General features: G+C 42.7%; 1 protein-coding gene across 7 annotated transcripts in view; it reads left to right on the top strand.

Moving 5' to 3' along the window:
- Positions 1 to 22,306, top strand: part of EIF4E3 (eukaryotic translation initiation factor 4E family member 3) — a 73,060-nt gene that overhangs the window by 34,201 nt on the left and 16,553 nt on the right. For all 7 annotated transcript variants that reach the window (XM_037743761.1, XM_037743762.1, XM_017543304.2 and 4 more), the window contains 2 exons: positions 9,086 to 9,158; positions 20,274 to 20,368. In XM_037743761.1, coding sequence (XP_037599689.1) covers positions 20,343 to 20,368 — 26 coding nt within the window. In that variant the 5' untranslated portion in view covers positions 9,086 to 9,158; positions 20,274 to 20,342. The remainder of the gene's footprint in view (positions 1 to 9,085; positions 9,159 to 20,273; positions 20,369 to 22,306) is intronic.

The following is a 22,306-nucleotide window of genomic DNA, read 5'->3' as shown; positions in this document are numbered from 1 at the left end:
TTTTTTGAGAAGGCTCTCTGTTGCCCAGGCTGGAGTGTGATGGCGCAATCATGGCTCACTGCAGTTTCTTCCTCCTGGGCTCAAGCAGTCCTTCCACCTCAGCCTCCAAAGTAGCTGGGACAACAGGCATGTGCCACCACACCCAGCTAATTTTTGTATTTTTTGTAGAAACAGGGTCTCACTATGTTGCCCAGGCTGGTCTTGAACACCTGGACTCAAGGGGTTCTCTCACCTCAGCCTCCCAAAGTGCTGGGATTAGAGGTGCCCAGCCAAAACCCACCTCTTTTTAACCTTATCACTCCCCAACTCCGCAACACCACTCAGTCTGTCCACTCTCCCTGGTCACATCAGACTACTGGCCTTGTCCTTGGATAGATCTAACTGCTTCACGTCTGTGACTCCAGGGAATGCACATTACAGCGCCTGGTACAAAATAGGTGCTGAACAAGTATTTGAAGAGTTTTGTTTTTGATCAGAGAGGTGAGCCATCATATACACCTGTCACCAACCCCACCCAATCATGGTTTAGCTCCACTGAGCCTGTGTTTCCCCAAATTTTATTCCCTCATCCACCCATCAGAATCACCTGGCTGTGCTTGTTACAATACAGGCTCCCCACCCTCCCCCAGACCTACTCATTCAGACCTCTGGGATAAAAGGTAGATTTGTAACAAATGCTGTAGATATCCAGAGTTACCGCTTTATCTATCGATCATATCAATTGAGCATATTATTAACCAGCCACAGTTCCAGGTTATAAGATTGCAAAGATGACTACACCTTGGGTCTTGCCCTCACAGGAGGGATATTGCACATGCTGAATGTTTCAATAGTGTCAGTAAAGAATTCTGAGAGATGTTGAGTTCTAGAGGGACCCACCCAAAGGGTGCAGTACTTCAAAATACATTCCATTGGTGTGGTCCATAATAATAAATCTGATATGGGAAGGTAGGGCTGAGCTTGACAAAAGGGACCCCCAAATTATCCTTATTCATAGAGTGCCTACTGGGACGAGATTGGGGTGGAGACTGTATGGAAGGGCCATGATTGGCTGGGAGAGAGTGGCCGGCATCTGAAATTTGCTTTTTTCCCACTCTTGCCCTCCTGAACCCATAAACTCTAAATGGCCCAGGATTTTATTTTTCGTAAGAGGTAAAGTTCCTCTGAGAACATCTGGCAGGGCAAGGCCCTGACATAGGGTACTTCCATCCTTCCACCTCAGGTCGCTGGCTGCTTCTTGCAGAAAGGTATGAGGGCCTTAAACATCCTCAGTCAGAAGCGTTTCTGGTCCTTACCTGGTACTAGCTGCTCAAAAACATTTCTGCTTTTAATATTAGAGAGACCATTTACTTCCAAACCCAGGGAACATGGCAACAGTTTCGTGATCTGGCATGTGGATAGTTCAAAACTTGGTCTTTCTTAATTTCGTTGTCAACTCTAACACTGCTGTAATTCTCTACTCTTCCTACATGTACTAAAGGATTAATATATCTCAAGTTGAAAGGAGCCCCACTTGCTACTGTCAAAGAGCTGTAAGATAGACTAGGAGTGACCATAGGAAAGCAGGAAGAAATCAAAATCAAATAAACATGCAGAAATAAAACCTTTAAATGGTGTAGATATTTTCAGTAGATGCATTATTAACTGTCAGTAATAGGGCCTGGACCATTTTTGTATGCGACTCTTGATCAGACAGGAAGCTGCTGTAGCCGCAAGCCACAGATCTATCTAAAAGTGATTAAAATGAAATCATCTTTAATGGAGTGAATGGCATACGAGGGGCATACTTAATCATGTAACTGGGCTGTGCAAATTTTCCCTCTGACAGCTGAGCCCGATGTTGTAAATCCAACAGGAAGACCGGCGTTTCGGAGATGTAGTCTGCCTTTTAAGTCTTCCTCTTTAAACTGGGTTTTCTTGTCTGAAACAAAATGATCTCTCACGTAAGATGGAATATTGTCATCGTTGGTTTTTTCAGCAAACATTTATTGTGCCTGTGTATTGGGCATGTGTATCCAGTAGTTGGATACACTGTATCGTATAATGTTTCAGACATCTTTCCCCACTTTAACTTGTAAATATGAACTTGCGATTTACTCCTTTGTGTTAAGCACTGGACTGGATACTGCACATAATTATCCACAGTATTCTCACAGTATTTAATTAGGCTATGTCAGCAACATTTTACATATGAGAAAATTGAGGCCCAGAGAAGTAACTTGCCTGAGGTCACACAGCAATATAGAACAGAAACGGGATTTGAATTAGGACTGTATGACTCCAGGCCCTGGTGTCCCTGACCCTACCACACACTGATTTCCTGTGAACATGAACATGGATGGGACACAATTCTCTCGTATCTTATTTTCTAAAATATCAGAGCCAGACAGGACTTAAGAGGTTGTCAGGGTCTACCACTTAATTTTACAAATAAGGAAACCAAGAGCCAGTTTCATGGGAGATGATTAAGCCAAGGACTCCTTGCTTCAGAATTTGCTGAGGAAAGAAGAGAGCCCTTGCCTGAAGACCCATATTTAAGTGCTTTTACAGAACTATCCTTTATATTTAAGGATCACCTCTTCTTCATGTCTTTGGGTGTTGACAAATGCATTTGTGACAATGGTGATTTTTACATTTGTCTTGTGATGCTGTAGTTTATTAGAGTTTACTTTCCAAGCTAGCATTTCTTATGGTGACTTGATTTAGATGACATAGGCCAGCATGTGTCAAATTTTAATGTACATACAAATCACCTAGGGTTTAGCGGGTCTCATGGGGACTTGGAGACAGCCACTCTAACAAGCTCCCAGGTGTTGCTACCCATTGCCTGGTTGCACTTTGAGTGGCAAAGATGCAGGCAGGATTTGAAGAAACCTTTTCAGCTTCTTTGCTTTGTAAGAAGCATCTCTAGGTATACGTATGATCTTAAGTGGTGCTATGGCCTGATAAAAGATAGCCAGGCAATAGTTAAGATAATTTCCTTAGGTATTTACAGAGACCTCTGTCCCCATGAACTTTCTTAATGAGCTTAGGCTGTAGCAATTACATCTTTAAAAATGGGGTTTAATGGGAAAGGCATATTTGGAAAGTCTGAATGGAGGATTGTAAGCTGCGGACAGCTGGGACCATATTTCGTGCATAGTGTGTTTATGATGGTGCCAGGCCAAATATTGGTCATGCAGGAGCTGTTTAGGCTAAAGACTAAGGGCATGGTTGTCAGGTAGCCTTTGGTTCAAGTCCCAGATCTCCCACTAACTGATGGTGTATATTTGGGCAAGTTACCTTATCACCTTCAGACCTACTTTGCCTATTTTTAAAGTGAGGTTGCAACTATTATTTACCTGAGGTGTTTTAATGCAGATAAAAGGAGATCATGTATGCATGTACAACATGGTATGTGGTCTTTCAATTATTGGGGTCTCAGCATTTCTAGAATAAGAAACAGGATAAAATGCTTTCAAGCACTTCACTTCTTGAATCATGTTATTTGTATTACATTTTGGGGTGTCTTTATTGCCAGGGATTCTAGTGGCATCTAGCCTTCTCCTGCATCTCTACTTCTGTGCCTTGCCAGCAGTATTGCTAGATGTATGGTGGGGAAGCAGGAATGGCAGGCAGGAACAGTAGGTGGGCCCAAGGAGGGATTTGATACAAGATGTGCTATAGGATACCTATGCTGGCAATGACTGCTCAGTTATTACTAGGAGTCAGCCTAGTTTAAAGGGAAGGTCATGGGCCTTAAAGCCAGATAGACCAGGTGAAGAACCCAGACCTGCTACTTAAAAACAAGTTCACTGAGCCTCAGTTTTCTAATCTGTGAAGTGGGGATAATGAAAACAACCTGACGGGATTGCTGTAAGAATTAGAGGTAATATCTGCACAACCCTTTCATATAATACATGCTTAATAAAAGGAAGCAATTATTACATTAATATTATTAAAGAGAAAACTCCTGGTGGAACAATATAAATTTGCTAACCTCATCCATCGAGGGGAGCATTTATTGTTCCATTGCTGTGTTCTCAACTCTAGTTGTATACTGTGGGAAGGTAGCGTATGATTCAGAAAATTCCGAACCAGTGTCCTGATTCCTGGGTTCTGTGATTTTCTATAGCTCTGGCTTCATCTTACACTAGGAATGGTCATTATTAGCATGTATGTTCCTCTCTCAGCTTTCTTTCCCATATTCTATGTCCCAGGAGAATAAAAAGATGATATGAACATTGTTTCTTTGCCTTTGGGAGCTTGGGGAATTTCCAAGAGGAGGGATTTTGGTCCTAAAACATAAACTCCATGGGAAAATGTATTTTTCTAGAATGATCACCATTGTATCTTCAGCAGCCATAAGAGGTGTATAAAGCATTTTTGTTGATTGAATACATTTTAAATCCCCTCTGAATATTCAGAGACTCTTTGTTACATGTTGCCAGCAGGGTGCGTGGGCACCATGGACATCCTGGGGCGATTATTCTCTGTTGTGAGGGCTGTCCCGCATACTGTGGGATGTTCAGCAGCACCACAGGCTTCTACCCACCACATGCCAGCAGCACATCCTCAGTTTTGACAACCAAAATTGTCTTCAGATATTGCCAAATCTCTTCTGGGGAGCAACATCACCCTCAGATAGATGAGCACTTCTGGTCCGCAGAGACAGGGTTGGGACTAGGGTTCTGCTGGGGAGGGAAGGTTTGTAACATGAATGAAAGATAAAGATTTTTAAAGCTATGATAATATACTGTATATGTGATACCAGTGAATGTTTCCTTCTTCAACATGCATTACAAACATTTACTGTCAGTTGCTACAAGTGTCTACTGGGGTGACAGGGAAGAGAGGTGTGGCTGCCGGTTGCCAAGCCTGCAGCATTGCCACGAACAGCTTGCACTGCTACTTTAAGAAAAAGTAACCGTAGATGATACAGCTGCGGTTCAATTTTCAATCAGCAAGTTCAGAACAGACTGAACCTGTTTACAGGGCAGATCGTTTAAAAATCTCGGGTTTTTTGCTCTTTTTAAATTGATTCTGTGGATATGGCCCAATTTTGCTTGTTAAGCAAGTATGAAGTTCAGGTATGAGGTTTAGGCACATTGGTGTTTTTCAGTGACTGCTGGAATCAGATTTGGCTCTCAAAACGATGCCATGCCTTCTGCTGACCAGCCAAACCAACTGCTTACTACCATCAGTACTTCCGACAACCCTGTTTTGCTACTTTGAACCCTGAATATTCAGAAAGGTGCCCAGCAGCTGGAGAGAATCTTTAAGAGCATGGAATCACCCTCCTCCATGAAGAAATTAGGAAACTGAGTTTCCATGGAGCCTGACATCCTCCTTTCTTATTTATTTATTTATTTATTTATTTATTTATTTATTTATTTATTTGGAGATGGAGTTTTTCTCGTGTTGCCCGGGCTGAAGTGCAGTGATGCGATCTTGGCTCATTCTAACCTCTGCCTCCCAGGTTCAAGCAATTCTCCTATCTCAGTCTCCTGAGTAGCTGGGATTACAGGTACACACCACCATGCCCAGCTAATTTTTTGTATTTTTAGTAAAGACGGGGTTTCATCATGGTGGCCAGGCTGGTCTCGAACTCCTGACCTCAGGTAATCCACCTGCCTCAGCCTCCCAAAGTACAGGGATTAACAGGCATGAGCCACCACACCCGGCCCATATCTCCTTTCAAATCCCAATACATCAGTATCATCACGTGTTTGTCTGTTAAAATAGAGCTATTGTCGAGTGTGATCCTTTTGGTTTTTGTGAAGATCTTCTGTACCCTGCTCCATTGGAAAAACTATTTTAATATTGTTTCTTCTCAGAATATTATATAGATACAGTCTTGTATTGAAAATGGTATTCAGGCCCAGAGGTTGTGGCTCACTCCTGTAATCTCAGCACTTTGGGGGTCTAAGACAGTGGGATCACTTGAGGCCAAGAGTCTGAGACCAGCCTGGGCAACATAGCGAGACCCTGCCTCTACAAAAAAAATACAATAATTAGCTGGCTGTGGTGGCATACACCTGTAGTCTCAGCTGGGAGGCTGAGGCAGAAGGTTTGCCTGAGCCCAACAGATCGAGAATACATTGAGCTATGATTGTGCCACTGCACTCCAGCCTGGGCAACAAGAGTGAGACCTTGTCCGCCCCCAGAAAAATGGGATTCAGCAAAAATGGTGGCCTTGCTGAGAACATACCAAAAGAGTCAACTGTAAAACTCCATTAAAAAATGCAGGTGTATATATGGCTTGGATGGGCAGCTGAGCAGTGAGGGGTGAAAAGCAGGAAATCACAGATGGGTCACCTGTATTCAAATCACATATCTGTGGCCATGGGCAAGTTCCCAGACCTTTCTAGGCACCAGCCTACTCAGCTGTAAAATGGTGATAAATAATATTGACAGCTGCATAAACAGTGGCAGGGATTCAGTACTGCAACGGAGGTCAGAGGCTCAGCACGCTAGCAAGTCTTCAGCACCGTAACTACGTGTTAGTTGTTGACGCTGTTGTGTTACACTAATAAGCACTTCCTAGTTACTATTTGATTCTAGAGTCTTTTTAGGGCCTCTAGAAACGTAATTTCTTCAAAACACCTGGATAATGAAACTGAGGGGACCTACATAACTTTGTACAATTACCTCCTGCAGTGGAATACGAGTAGAATACCAGACTGTGGAGACACAGGCATTTAAAAAGAGCCATATATAACAAATGCTCATCAGTGATTTTTTGGTCTAGGTTAAATGGTATTATCCTCACATTGTATTTGCTTAAAATTGATACAATACTGTATGAAGCAAACATTCAAATTATACTCATTCTAAGCCATTTTAAATTGAAGTAAGCTGTAAAGATTAGTTAAAAATTTTTTGAAATATACAGTTTTTTGAATGAAAAAAATGCAAAGTGTATTTCCTTTTTTGGGCCCTAGAATCCCAACACAGACACACACACACAAACACACACACACACACTCACACACGTGCGGAAGAAGCCCTGTGTTTACTCTCCTGTGTGCTTTGGGGGAGTCTAGGAATGTGGGCATATGTAGTGGAGCAGTCAGTTAAAAAAAAGAAAAGTCAGATTTTAATGTAAAAATGATAGCTTTTTCATGCTAACAGTCTATTCAGAAAATGTTTAAGATTTTCAAAGTTGTTTCCCTCATTAAAAAAATAAAGTTGAAGAAGACATACACACCTACATTAAATAGCCAAATTAATATCTATCCAATTTGATACTTCAGTAACTACAGGCCGGTCAATCCACATGAACTGACATATTTCATCAGGGGCCCAGGCATGAACTGTCATTGGCACGGTATTGATTGAGGACTTCATTCTTTGCCACACTCTTTGACATAGTTATTTTAGCCTTAAAGTCTGACAACAACAAAATGCACATGGCGGTTAATGTGGATTTGCTTTTCTAAAAACAGTGGCCAGCAAATTTAGTTGTAAATTCAGTGCTTCACAGTGGATTTCTTTATTGCGCTGCACCTGCCCAGTGGAAGTCCCTTGTTTTCCCTCAAACTAGTCTGTGATTGTGCTTCCTTAGTGACCTTCTGATAAGGAAGCTGTATTCAGAAATTAATTTTTTTTTGTTTTTTCCAGACAGAGCCGCGCTCTGTCATCCAGGCTGGAGTGGAGTGCAGTGGCCCGACCTTGCGTTCAGGTGGTTCTAGTGCCTCAGCCTCCTGAGTAGCAGGGACTACAGGCAAGCACCATTGCTTCTGGGTCATTTTCATATTAATATTTTTAGTAGAGGTGGGGTTTCACCATGTTGGCCAAGCTGGTCTCAAACTCCTGTCCTCAAGTGATCCATCTGCCTCAACCTCCCAAAGTACTGGGATTACAGGCATGAGCCACTGTGGCTGGCCAGAAATGCATTTTTGATATTCAGGTTCGACTCCTAGGGAGCATTCACTGGTTCATAGTTCAAGGACTGTAGTCCTTGCTGAGCTTTCCCCAACCTGGGCATGGGCCTTTGGCATCGCCCCCACCTCTGGGCTCCTGTGAGTTTTGTGTACATCTGTGGTCTGCAGCAGTTTAGCAACTGTCCAGGAAGTACAACATACTGAGGGTCCTTGGGGACAATGTCTCAGGGGTCAGTGTCTGGTAAAGAGCATTGCTTTTATAGATTCCAGATCCTCGTGGGTCAGCTGGGATTAAGGTACTTTCTCCTCTCAGCAAGCTGCTTATTTCTCACCAAGAACCAGATGTGGGCTTTCAAGCATTATTTTGGGGGCGATATGTAATCTTAGGCTGACATAAATGTACCCCAACATTTTTGAGCATGAACTGCTAATTCAATATAGGGAGAAAAAAAAGGTAGCAGGAATTGAGAGTCTTGAACTCCTAAGGTTTGATGGGACCAGGTCATTTTACCATCCCAGGCAATGGTGCTTGGTAAAGCCAGTTAAATTGCATAGTGTGTCTGGTGACTAAACCTGTAGTATGTTGCCATCTAGTGGAACATATAGCAAACTAAAGATTAATGCAGTCTGACCACAAAGTTCAGCTGAGCTGATTAAATCAGCCGGAGAAAAGAACTGCAAGTATTTTCTAAAGGCAAGTGTTTTGGTAACATGCAAATTCATATGAAACCAGAGTTGACTTTTCTTAAAGTAGGCAAATGGTCACCCTGTTTCTCAAGCGTGCTTGAATATTCGCCACTAGATTGCTAACAACTTTTCAAACATGTCACTAGGTCAGGACACTGCATTTTTATTGTCACCTGTACAACAGGCAGTTTCTCCTCTAAAGTCCTAGAGAAAATGCGTGGTTAGCACTAGGTTATTTTGGTATGTTTTAAAATGTGATCTTAAGGTGTCCATTCCCTTTCTTATTAATCCATAGTTACTGGGCTTTTTTCTATTAAATTTCCAAGAATAAATATGCTGATTTTTAGGAGACACAAACACATGACTTCACAAAGTAGGAATTTCACTTTTTAAATTCTAATGAGCATCCCCAAAATGTCCAGTCCTGGGCTTTGAGACCTGACTTTTAGGAAGACCTGAAAGATTCTACTGTGGGCTGTTTCGTGAGCACTGACTGTTTTGTTTGTGTGTTTGTCCTGCTCCTGCTTGCCTAGATCCCTCCCCGGTGCCACGGCAGCTGAGTGCGCATCCAATCTGAAGAAAATCTACACAGTACAGACAGTACAGGTAAGATCAAGAGAGGGATGAACCGGATTAACATGGCACATCTCGGACACCTAATCGCCCACCTTGAAATCTGTTATGCTGGCAGCCACTGTCCAGGGTTCTGCTCTGGAGTTGGCTCTCGGGTCCAGGTTGGCACAACTACCCTTGACCAAGTCCACCCCAGGGCCAGCTGAGCACACAATCAGGTGACCTTTGCTTTTCTCTTGACAACCTGTTCAACCTTTGTTTACTACCTAAACCTTTCATAGACCCACATGAAAGGCAGACTGCTGTGTAAGGTTGAGCAAAGGTTTTTAAGACCTTTATCTGTGTCCCTGTTCAAACTCCAGCTCACAACTGCCTCTCTGTGCCTCTGTTCCCCATCAGTGACAGGCAATTGTGCCTTCCCTGCAGGGTTATTAAAGATTCAGAGGTCACATAGGGAGAGCAGGATAGTGTGGAGCATGAAGGTGGAGAGTCTCTGCTTGGTCTCCTACTTCATCTCCCAATTCCATCATTCTAAATTAGGCATGAAACCCCTTTTATTTCTGTGCAATTAGTATAATGGCAGCACCTACCTTCATGGGTTACTGTGAGGATTGAATAAGATTATGTTTATACCATACTTAGCGGAATACCTAATACATAGCAGATTCTCAATGAATGCAAGCTCTTAGTTTTATTTGTTCTTTCTCTATCCAACTCTGAGGGTGAACATTGAAAAAACACAACTGGCCAGTGGCTTATGCCTGAAATCCTGGCACTTTGGGAGGCCGAAGTGGGAGGATTGCTTGAGCCTAGGATTTCCAGAATAGCCTGGGCAACAAAGACCCCCATCTCTACAAACAATTTCTTTAAAAATTAACTGGGCCTGGTGGCACACACCTATGGTCCCAGCTATTTGGGAGGCTGAGGCATGGCAATCATTTGAGCCTAGGAGTTCAATGCTGAAGTGAGCTGTATTCACACCACTGCATTCCAGCCTAGACAGCAGAGCAAGACACTGTCTCAAAAAAGAAAAAAAACCTGATAGATTGAGTTGATCCCATTTCTCTTTTCTTCAAAAGCAGATTCTATCCATTTTCTCCTGTCTTCTAGTTTAATGTGCTGGTGCAGATAGAATAAGGCTTTTCAGGCTGCTTCAGAGTTGCATTGACCATATGTCCATGAATTTTCTAGAAGGGATGGGTTTTAAATAGCTTTCCTGTTGTATCCCTAAATCTTTTAATGTCTTAGAAATTCCAATAGATCAGCATCTAGATTGTGTCTCTTAGGCAGCCTCTTACGTGCAGAAGTAGCACAGAGATCCATTTTTTTTTTTCAGGCTGTTGTCTCAGTATCTGGTTCAAAAATTTGGCATGCATAGTTACAAAGTCCCAGGAATCTGAATGTAAGGTGCTGCGTGTGGCTACCAAGGGCAGTTAGCTGGCTGTGAAGACACACTCCTGACTGTGGGCCATTTCTGGTGTAGCTGGGGAAATGGCATAAGCGTATGGGAAGCAGAGCAGCAGTGCCGCTGTGAATAGCTATGCAGTGCCAAGTACAGGCAGCACCGCAAGGCAGCACGAGGGCCACCGTCCAGAGAAACCAACGTGCTCAGAGTCTGGGTTGCCTCGCTGTGCATCTCCTCTTCTGTGGATTTAGGGACTTTTGTTACCTCTTTCCAGCGGCCATTTTGCAACCCTCAGAGCTCTTGATTTGAAGGCCTGTCCTCATGTAGAGGCTCTCAGAGTCTCATTAGACTTTTCCCAACCTACATGACATTGAACCATCAGGACTATGCAAGCAGTTCCAGGGCTGACACTAGTCAGATGAGGGGATTGGCTTGGTTTTTCTGACTCCACGAGATAACCCAGGGCATTTGGTAGAGCCTCTGAATATACAGCATTTTAGGGTCTTCAGAGAGCAATTTGAAACACCCAGGCAGGCACATATTAGGAAATACTTCCTTTGAAGCTGTACTTTATTGGGATATAATTTATATGCAGTAAATGCAGATTTCTTAAGTATAACTTTTGACGAGGGTACGCACACACAACCATCACGCATATCAAGATGAAAAACTTCCCCATACACCAAAAAGTCTCTTCATGCCCCTTGAACCCCCATCCCCCAAAGCAACCACTGTTCTCATTTCTACCACCATGCATTCATTCTGTTACTGAACTTTATATTAATGGAATCATGCAGTACTATATTATTGTGTCTGATCCCTTGCACTCAATGAATATTGAAGGATTGAATGAATGAATGAGGCCGAGCATGGTGGCATATGCCTGTAATCCCAGCACTTTGGGAGGACCATTTGAGGTCAGGAGTTCAAGACCAGCCTGAACAACATGGTGAAACCCAGTCTCTACTAAAAATACAAAAATTAGCTGTATTAGAGTGGTGGCACGCACTCGTAGTCCCAGCTACTAGGGAGGTTGAGGCAGGAGAATCACTTTAACCCAGGAGGTGGAGGTTACAGTGAGCTGAGATTACACCACTGAACTCCAGCCTGGGTGACAGAGCAGGACTCTGACACACACACACACACACACACACACACACACACACACACACACTCCCCCAAAAACAAGAATGAATGAGAAGTTAATAAATGAACCACTTGGGGCTGGGCGCAGTGGCTCACGCCTGTAATCCCAGCACTTTGGGGGGCTGAGGCGTGTGGATCACGAGGTCAGGAGATTAAGACCATACTGGCCAACATGGTGAAACCCAGTCTCTACTAAAAATACAAAAATTAGCTGGATGCAGTGGCACATGCCTGTAATCCCAGCTACTCAGGAGGCTGAGGCAGAAGAATTGCTTGAGCCTAGGAGGTGGAGATTGCAGTGAGCGGATATCGCACCACTGCACTTCCAGCCTGGCGACAGAGCAAGACTCTATAAATAAATAACCACGTTCCTGAGTCATAACAGACTGCTCCTGTGAGGATTCTGTAGGCCACACGTTCTCAGTGGGATCAAAGGGTGATTTTTGCATGGGGAATAGATCATTGAACAAATCTCATTCTTGCTATTTACAAAGCATGGAAGTCCATACAGTCCATAAATATATATGGTATTTCTGTGGTATTACAATTTCATCATGGGTAATTAGGAAAAAGGGTTCTTTTAAGGGCTAAGGGGGCAACAGTGAAAAAATGACTCATAAACACTACTCTAAGGATCAGGAAGTTCCTTTCTGTCTCAGCTGTCTCTGCTCCCTCAGTTTCTCATCTATAAAACTGATGTCGTAATAGTGCCTACTCCCTAAGGTTGAGTGGAAGTTAGATGAGCTGGTATATAGTTCTTAGCAGATGTGGCCAGCTTTTACTTAAGTGTTAGTGAATTCTACCCCTCAGCTCCATCAGTTATCTGGCTAGGGTGTGGGCTAGGGTCATCACACTGCCTTGGTTCATGTCCCATAGCAGACGCTTACTGGCATGGACAAGTTACTTAACCTGTCTGAATCTCAGTTTACTCATATATAAGATGGGAATCACTGTGATGGTGATTTTCTCATGCTGTTGTGAGAATGAAATGATACAATGAGGTAAAGAGCCACAGTAAGTACCCAATAATAATGGTAAGGTCATCTGCCGTCATTTGTCTACTTCTCTTGAGACATCTTTTCATGCTTTCTTCAGCCATATTTTGTATCAGACAACTGTATACCTCGGCTTCTGGATTATTTATGTCAAGTGATTATACTCTGGATTGCACCACCGCTAACACCTCTTTGTATGTAAAGATACTTAATGTATCAGTGACTTTTGAGATTTCAGCCTGTGAGTATCCTTAACATCTGATAAATTGTCCTTAGTGTTTAAGAACTGTCCTGCAAGCCATTTGAGGATGTTTTTGTCCCACTGTCTTTTTATTTTATTCTAGGATTGTATATTGATTTTTTTTCCTTCGGAAACAAGGTCTCACTCTGTCACCCAGGCAGGAGAGCAGTGGTGCAGTCATAGCTCGCTGCAGCCTCAAACTCCTGGTCTCAAGAGATCCTTGCACCCCAGCTTCCTCCCTAGTATCTAGGACTACAGCCATGTGCCACCACACCCAGCTAAACTATTTTATTTTTTGTAGAGATGGGGTCTTGCTATGTTGCTCAGACTAGTATAGAATTTCCAGCCTCAGGCTGTGTTCCCAACTTGACCTCCCAAAGCGCTGGGATTATAGGCATCAACCACTTTGGCCTGTACATTAGTTCGTTTACTCTCACTCCATTAGCTCTAAAAAAAAAAAAAAAAAAAGCAACTTTTCATCATCTCTAAAAAAAAAAAAAAAACCCACTTCTCCAATCATGTTTATGTTTTCCTCCCATATGTGTTTGGATGAAAACTGAAAAACCTGTGATATTAATGATTACCTTATATAAAGTCATATGTGTCTTTTTATACTTTGAGGCCCTTTTGCAAATCAAAGTAGATGGGTTTGGGAGAGGAAGTGTTACCCCATCTATTAGCTGAGAAGACTGAGGCTGGAGGTAAGTGGCTCAAGCATTCAGTGGAAAGAGCCAATCATGCCTTGTCTCTAGGAGTGGAACTCCCTCTACTTGAGTCCAGTTCTTTCTTTTACTCCCCCTAATTGAGGTGTGGAGGAGGCTCAGCCTTCTTTGGACCTAGGAACCTTTGATGTGGATACTTTCATCACACCCAATAGTAATTCTCTCTGCCTAGAGTTAAATTCATTTCTACTTTCCTGCCTTTCTTGGAAAATTATATTTTACCTCTAGGTGTGTTTTCCAGGTGCTTATTTATTCTTTTACTCTTTTGTGAACCTGTCCAGATTTTCCACATTTCTCTTGTAGTTTTGCATCCTCAGCAGTTGCAGTGCAGGATAGAAAATGGCTTTTAGCTGGGCGCATTGTCTCATGCCTGTGATCCCAGCTACTCAGGAAGCTGAGGTGGGAGGATTGCATGAGCCCAGGAGTTCGAGTTCAGCCTGGGCAGCATAGTAAGACCCGCATCTCTAGGAGGGGAAAAAAACCAGAACACAGCTTTTGAACCAGCCCTATTTTACCTCTTAAAGAATGAAGAGCTACCTGTCAGATGTGATTTGCAAGAGAACTCTCCTTTGTCCATAGTTTCTTTCTGTCTTACCTGCTACAAGACTAAAAATTCCACCCCTGAAAACTCATTCCTGTACAGCACTCTGTCTCAAATCTGTTATTTGATGTATTGCCTTCAAGATTTTGCAACACTTGTCTCACTTATACGTTCTACCCATTATTTCTTATAAATTGACTTTTTATTTAAATTTGCATAAAACAAACTTCATATTTCCTCTGTAGGTGGAAATTCAGCATTGTTTATCATAAACAGAAAGTCTTCACAAAGAATATATATATATAAAATCTATTAAAATTAAGAAAATGTTACCCCTGCATATGCCAAACTTATCCTGTGTACTGTCAATGATATCAAGACTTCATTTCATATCAGCAGTTCAAGCTGCCTGACTGTGGTTGTGCAGTTATGGGTCATTAAGTTAGGGCAGCAGATTGCTTTCCAAACACTTGGGAAATGAGGGCTCTTCCTTCAGATGAAGAGGTTTTATAGGTCAGTATTGATCCTAGAGGATGATGGAAAGATTGATTCCAAGTACTTGCTGCCCAGGACACAACAGGACAGCCCATGGTAGGTGGTGTCCTGTAATAGAATGACCCGGAGTGAACCACTTGGGTGAAGGGAGGGGCCTGAGAGGAAAGAGGAAGAAACCCAACACTGAAAAGAAAGAGAAAGACCTGTAGCCAGGTCCACCTCATAGTTCTGTCTAGCGTAGTCTTCACATCAAGTATAACAAGATTCTTTATCCATCATTTAGTTTATTCATTATATGCATAGTAGGATCAACATCTATAGCTACAACCCAGTTATACAGAAATGTAACTGAAGTTAAATTGTTTGTGTTCCTCCACATTGTCAGTGGAGGGCCATTGTGTGTGTGTATTGGGGTGGGGGTGAGATATGACTTTGTTAATTAAAGGTAATTAAGTCACTTCATCTGTGAAACTGGGTCTTTTCCAATTTCAGTCCCTTTTGAGGAAAATGACCACTCTGTTTTCCTTCTCCACATGAGCAGGCATGTGCAGAAATACCCCGGCCCCTCCAGACCTTGGGCCATGCCCACCACCTTTGGCCCTGTTACAAACTCATGTCATGAAGACCCCCTACTGTGCACACCCACATCCAGACCCCAGGCCCTACTGTCCATAGGCTTTCTAGCAATTTTAAGCTTCAGATTGGGAATTTAGGAAATGTTGGCTGTCTTCCCCCTACCCCACCAGAAGGAGGGAAACTTTATAAGGTTGTGGCAGGCCTACCCACAAGAATAACGGTCCTGCCTTCACAGCTGTTCTCAGACCTGGCTGCCATATTGCCCAACGCTGTAGGAATGAGGGTCTTCTCTGGGAGTCTTGGAGCCTCATGGGCTGCACCAGGAAGCAGGTTCCACACTGCTTTGCTCTAGGGCTCCCCAAACTTTGGGTGGGGCTCTCTCCTATCCTTTTAGGATTTTAACCCCACTCTCCTCTCGCTTCATGCTTTTAACCCCCAAACTCAGTTTGTTTTTTCCTAACTGACTTTCTATGTGGTGGGAAATTACCCTCACATCCTGTCACATCTGTCTACTCTATGATCACAGCTCCACAGTTGGGCGCTCTCTTTAAGTCAAGCCCTTTTTGGAATTCAAAGGAAAACCCATTTCTCTCTCAAGTACCTAGCTCTTGGAAGTCAGAAGGACTTCACTTTCAGCTTTTGTGTCTGCTGTGAGTTAAAAACATCCATTAAGCTCTTCAGTAGCCTACTCGGTTCAGACGTCTGTTGGCCCTGCACATAAATACCACTGATTCAGTTGGTGAGAAACCCCAGGCAACCAGTAATACCTAATGAGCAAAAATATTTATTTTATTTTTTGAAAATACTTTCCTGCTACACATGCCACAACCTTGGAATACATCTTGGATTTTTTTTTTTTTTGAGGTGTATTTGCTAAGTGGTTTTGTTTTTTATTTGTTTTACAAAACAGACGTATCACTTTGTTGTCTGTCAGCACATGGCATCTTTTCTTCTGAAGAATTTCCAAGTGCATTTTTTTTCTTCAGAACATTCCATTAGGAAATTTGCCAGCTTTCCTGGTGATGAATGATTGTCTATTTGGCAGAAGACTGTCAGGTGGGGCATAATTGCCTCAATCAGTACTAATAGATCGGGGATTTGTCAAATGGTCAGCATATTAATGGGTCTAACCATACTTTGCTTCCTTCCTTAGGCCTAGCAAGTGCTTTCACTTTGCATTTCATCATTACATTTTCCATTGAAATAGCTGTATCCTTATACAGAGGAGGCAACTTGGGTTTCAAGGGCTACATGGCCTGTGAAGGTTATCCTGAGAACCTAGGTCTTAAATCCAGCTATTAGACTCCACTGGACAGGTGCCTTCCCTGCCTCAGTTTCTCAAGGAGAGGTGCCAGATTGGTGCTCCAGAACATACCCCCAAGGAGTGGATTGCTGTGGTCCAAAGCTGATTCTCCTGCATTCAGCTCAGTTCCCGAAGGCATCACAGTGCCCTGTTCACAACTGATGGTCACAGATGTTGACTGAATGAATGATGCTCAACTTTTATACCTTTTCTAGTCTTAGGGTGATTATTAAGGCTTTTTAAAAAAAGTATTTAACCATCATTAATAAACATTGTGCTTAGTTTTACTGCAATCTTCTATTTGCAGGCCTGACAGAATTAATTGTAAGCCTAATGGCTTTTGAAATCTATTTGTAAGGTTTTATATGTAGTAAAATTTAAGTGTTTCCATTTTCAAGATGTGTTCCAGAGAGTATAATCTTGAATCACCAGGCTTCCACTGTAACAGACCTTTCACTTTTGCAAGGGCGGAAGAGGTTTTTAGAAGCTGAGTAATACTAGATTCCTTCCTGTAGGTATTTCACCAGCAGACATACTTCACAAATATTCTACGCATTGGATGAGGTTTGCATCAGGGAAACAGACCAGTTTAATGGCACATGCTTTTTAAAAATGGTGTGACTGGATATTTCGCTCCTATTTTGTGCTCAGCACAAATGTACAAATATTTGCTTTAATGAATATGTTAAGTCTATCCCTGATCTTCTTGGGCTGTAATCTCTTCCTGTCAAATTTGCCAAGCCAAACAGAATCAATCCGTTGTCTGTTTTTGTTTTCAAGAGAAGCTTCTAAAGCTCCAGTCTTTAGCATGATCCTTAGAGTGTTTTTCTGATCTTTGAAATGGAAGAAGTGTTTTGTTGTATTTTTTTCAATGTGCTTCAAATACTAGGTTAAAAAGTCAAGATTTGGCTGAGCCCAGTGGCTCATGCCTGTAATCCCAGCACTTTGGGAGGTCGAGGCAGGCAGATCACAAGGTCAGGAATTCGAGACCAGCCTGACCAACATGGTGAAACCCCATGTCTACTAAAAATACAAAAATTAGCCTGTGTGGTGGCACAAGCCTATAATCCCAGCTACTCAGGAGGCTGAGGCAGGAGAATCACTTGAACCTGGGAGGTGGAGGTTGCAGTGAGCCGAGATTGCACCACTGTCAGCCTGGGCAACAGAGCGAGACTCCATCTCAAAAAAAAAAAAAAAAAGTCAAGATTTAACAACTTTGACAGGGGTATGATGGCAGGAACTTTGGTTTGTGATGCCTTTAAGGAGACTTGAAGTTTGCCAGCACCAAAGTCCTCTTAGTTTTACCTTAGGCAGGGATTTTCATCTTAACTTCATTTCTGTGCATAAATTCTACAGAGGTCATTCATTGCCACATTGTAACCGGGTTCTCAGGCTGGAGTTGACAACCACCAGCCTCTCGGGAATTATGTGCATCTTACTGGGGGGAAAACATCTTCAACAGGTGTCCTCTTTCTGTGGCTTCACCATCTGATTCCTGGCTGCTAAGATTGGAGAAAGATGTGCCAAAAACATATGGTAATATCTTCAAAGAAAATAGCTGAGTGGTTAGGAACAGGGGTTTGGGAATCAAATTGTCTGGGTTCAGATTCCAGCCCAGCCTACCCACCCTCACACCACAGACAGAAACTGAAATATTGGAATAGTATTATTGGCACAGATAGCAAAGCATTTGTAGGATAGGTACCGCCATAAAGGCAGACGCGTGTTCCTCCCAGCGCTAGCACCACTTTAGTAGGAGGGTGCCAAGGTAAATTCTCAATTAATATATCTATCATCCTATGGTTTTTTTTGTTTTTTTTGTTTTTGCCTTCAATTTGATCTTATAGTTCATCATTGCCACCTTTGCAGTTAATTCAGCTTTATTATTATTTTTTTTTTTTTAACACAAAACAGGCTTGAACAACCCAGCAGGCTTATCGTTCAGCATAGATAAAATTCCATCCCACCCATGTGACTCAATTCATGAGCCCCAGGATTGATTTTTCTAATTGCTCTTTTACTCATACTGGTTTCCTCAGACCCACTGGGAGATGCAGATGATCACTCTATGCTTACCTCACCACACAGAAAAATATTTCTTGTTTGCACAGTAATTCTGGGCATAGCATCCATAGCGTAGTAATTCTATGACCTACTCCAAACAAATGGGGCAGCATTTTCTTCTTCTTAGCCTCAATCCTCATTCTAATTCTAAAGGTCATACCAAACAGTGACTCTTGGGCAGGTTTGTCTTTGCCTGGTGTCCTTATCTTTAAAACAAGGATAACAATCACACCTCCTCCTAAGACTGTCATTAGGATAAGTTGCATAAATGTGGAAATGTTTATAGAACAAAGCCTGGCACAGAGGACAGCTCCAGACCACTTGTCTTTGCTGAGACTCTTCCTGTTTTATTACTATTACTTTATTATTTTTGTGTAATCTATCTCTATTTAGCAGTTGCCCTGTGTCTTAGTTCAGTCTACTAGAACCAAATACCATAGACTGGGCAGTTTATGCAGCAAACCCTTGCTTCTCACAATTCTGGAGTCTGGAAGTCTGAGATCAGGGTGCGAGCATGGGGAAATCCAGGTGAGGGCCTCTTTTGGTTTGTACATAGCCACCCTCTCCTTGTACCTTCATGCGGCAGAGGGAGGGCTGGCTTTCTTCATCCTCTCATAAGAACACCAAGCCCGTCATGGTGGCGTTACCCTCGTGACCTGATTACCCAGAGGCCCCACCTGCTAACCCCATCCTATTGGTAGTTAGGGTTTCAGCATATGAATTTGGGGAAGACACAGACATGCCGTCTGTCACACTGTGTATCTTACGCAGCTTGTTGCTTCAGCGCCTAAGCTGCTCCCTGTTCCTTTAGCAGCAGAGAGAGAAGGGGGAAACAGAGTGTCTAAGGAGGTTTCTCTTTTTGCCATCTCCTTTACCCCTCAACCCCCAAGCCACAGCATCACTGACTCCTTCCAGGCTTAGAGAGAAGACAGGGTCTATTATAAAGAAATAGTTATAAATATGTTCAGTACATATATTCAGTACTAAATAAATATGTTCAGTACATATATTCAGTACTAAAGGCTTTAGTAGATACTATCTAGCTGTCAAAAATCGTTAGCAAAGTCCTGTCCGATTTTATGTGTGGACATGTTGCATAGGAATGTTTGCTTAATAACCATAGCTTCCTGAAACATAGAACTTGGCACGGCATCAGCAAGGAACGTCGTTACTTGTTGTTGTGTTTGCTTGTTTTTTGAGACAGGGTCTCACTCCTGTTATCCAGGTTGGAATGCAGTGGTGAGACCTTGGCTCACCTGCAGCCTCGACTTCCCAGGCTCAAGCTATCTTTCCACCTCAACCTGCTGGTAGCTGGGACTACAGGCATGTGCCACCATGCCTAGCTAATTTTTTGTATTTTTTGTAAAGATGGGATCTCGCCGCATTGTTCGGGCTGGTCTTGAACTCCTGGGCTCAAGTGATCCGCCTGCCTCAGCCTCCCAAAGTGCTGGGATTACAGGCGTGAGCCACCAAGTCCAGCATTCTTTAATGTTGTATACATTTTCTAACAGAGAATTAGAAGGGAGACTGAGAAAAATCTATTTTGAATGGATAAAACAATGAGAATAAAAATGTTTTTTAATGCATTAATTTTATAATCTAGCAGCATAATAAATCAATACTGGGTATATTAAACAAAGTATTTGTTTTTCTTTTAAAGATATTCTGGAGTGTATACAATAATATCCCTCCTGTGACTAGCCTGCCTTTGAGATGTAGTTATCATTTAATGAGAGGAGAGAGGCGACCACTCTGGTAAGTGTCTAATGTGTAATTTAAGGTCAAGGTGGGAGGGAAATGTTTGTGAACCTCATAAAAGATCACATCACCTGAGGCATGTGTCTCACATGGACCACATAGAAAGCCTATGATACCGATCACCGCTCAGGGTTGGGGGATAAGTGTCCTCCTTTAATAGCTTGATGGTCAGTAAGTTAGTTTGCCCAGTCTAGAGTCCCAATTACTGATAAATCCTTATGTCATTCAGTTTTTCTGAATTATTTACTCATTAATAAAATGGAAATGTGTCTTATCTTGATTAGCAGCAAATGACAGAAACCTAATTTGTTTTTGTGTTTTTTGTTTGGTTGACTGGTTTACTTTATTTTTTTCTTTGTTTTGAGACAGAGTTTCACTCGATCACCCAGGCTGGAGTGCAGTGGCACCATCACAGCTCACCACAGCCTTGACCTCCCAGGCTGAGGTGAACCTCACACCTCAGCCTCCCAAGTAGCTAAGACTATACGTGTGTGCCACCACCCCCAGCTAATTTTTTATTTTTAGTAGAGATGGGGTTTTACCCTGTTGCCTAGGTTTGTCTTGAACTTCTGGGCTCAAGTGATCTGCCTGCCTCAGCCTCCCAAAGTACTGGGATTACAGGCATGAGCCACCACACCCAGCCACCAGAAACCTAATTTGAGCAAAAAAAAAAAAAAAAGAGAGAATATGTTTTTATCTCACGACTGGGAAGTTCACTGGTAGGGCCAGTTTCTGGCAGATCCAGCTCCAGGTTTATCAGCAATCCGATGCTCCCCACCAGAATTAGTTTGCTTTATCCTACATTGATTTAATTTTTGGTTTAATTATCTACCAGCTGAGGTGGCAAAGTGGCCTTCATATGCCCCAGTCTTACGTCCTGCAATTTTACCAATGTCGGCACCCAGCAGCCGGGATAAAATCCCAGGGCTGACTCTCATTGTCCCACTTGGGGTCTCTTTTCCATTTCTGGCCAATCACAAGGACTAGGAAGAAGCAGTACTCTCATAGGCTAGCCTGTGTCACAAGCCCATCTTTGAAGCCAGGATGTGGAATCAGCCCTGCCTGAGTGGACTTCACAGAAGAGTTGGGGGCAGGTGGATCTTTAGAGGGAAACTGGGATGCTCTTACCAGAAAGGGAGCAGATGTCCCCTACAGGGACACCCACGAGGCCTTGACATATGGTTGATAGGAGAATCATATGAGACAGTGTTGTGATTGTGACATTGACGTGTAAGGGCCTTCCCATGTGTGAAGCAGCCATATTCATTGTCAATCCCAAAGTCGAGGGAGCCTCTCTGCACCAACCCTTGGAGGATGAGGATCTCAAGTCCCATTGCCCTCCGTGCCCATGTAGACACTGAGTGCCACTTTCTGCTTTCTCCATCCTCAGCTCCTTCCTTTTCTTTCATCTGCTTCTGTTTCCAACAAAAGGACTGGGAGAGAGTTTATTTAAAAATGTCCAATCTTACCCCAGTTAAAATGGCTTCTATCCAAAAGACTGGTAATAGTGAATGCTGGTGAGGGTGTGGAGAAAGGGGAGCCCTCGTACAGTGGAAATGTAAATTAGCACAGCCAACTGTGGAGAGCAGTATGAAGGTTCCTCAGAAGACTAAAAGAACTGTCACATGACCCAGCAGTCCCACTGCCGGGTATGTATCCAAAAGAAAAGAAATCAGTATGTCGAAGAGATAATCTACACTTCCATGTTTATTGCAGTACCATTCACAAGACCCAAGATATGGTATCAACCTAAGTGTCCATCAGCAGATGAATGAATAAAGACTATGTGGTACATGTATACAATGGAATAGTATTCAGCCATCAAAAAAGTGAAATTCTGCCATTGGCAACAACATGATGGAATTGGAGAACATTATATTTAGTGAGAGAAACCAGGCATGAAAAGACAAATATCTCATGTTCTCATTCATATGT

The sequence above is a fragment of the Cebus imitator genome, unplaced genomic scaffold (genome assembly GCF_001604975.1).
Source record: "Cebus imitator isolate Cc_AM_T3 unplaced genomic scaffold, Cebus_imitator-1.0 Scaffold152, whole genome shotgun sequence".
In the NCBI taxonomy this organism is placed as follows: Eukaryota; Metazoa; Chordata; class Mammalia; order Primates; family Cebidae; genus Cebus; species Cebus imitator.
This window is presented reverse-complemented; position numbering and strand designations above follow the sequence as displayed.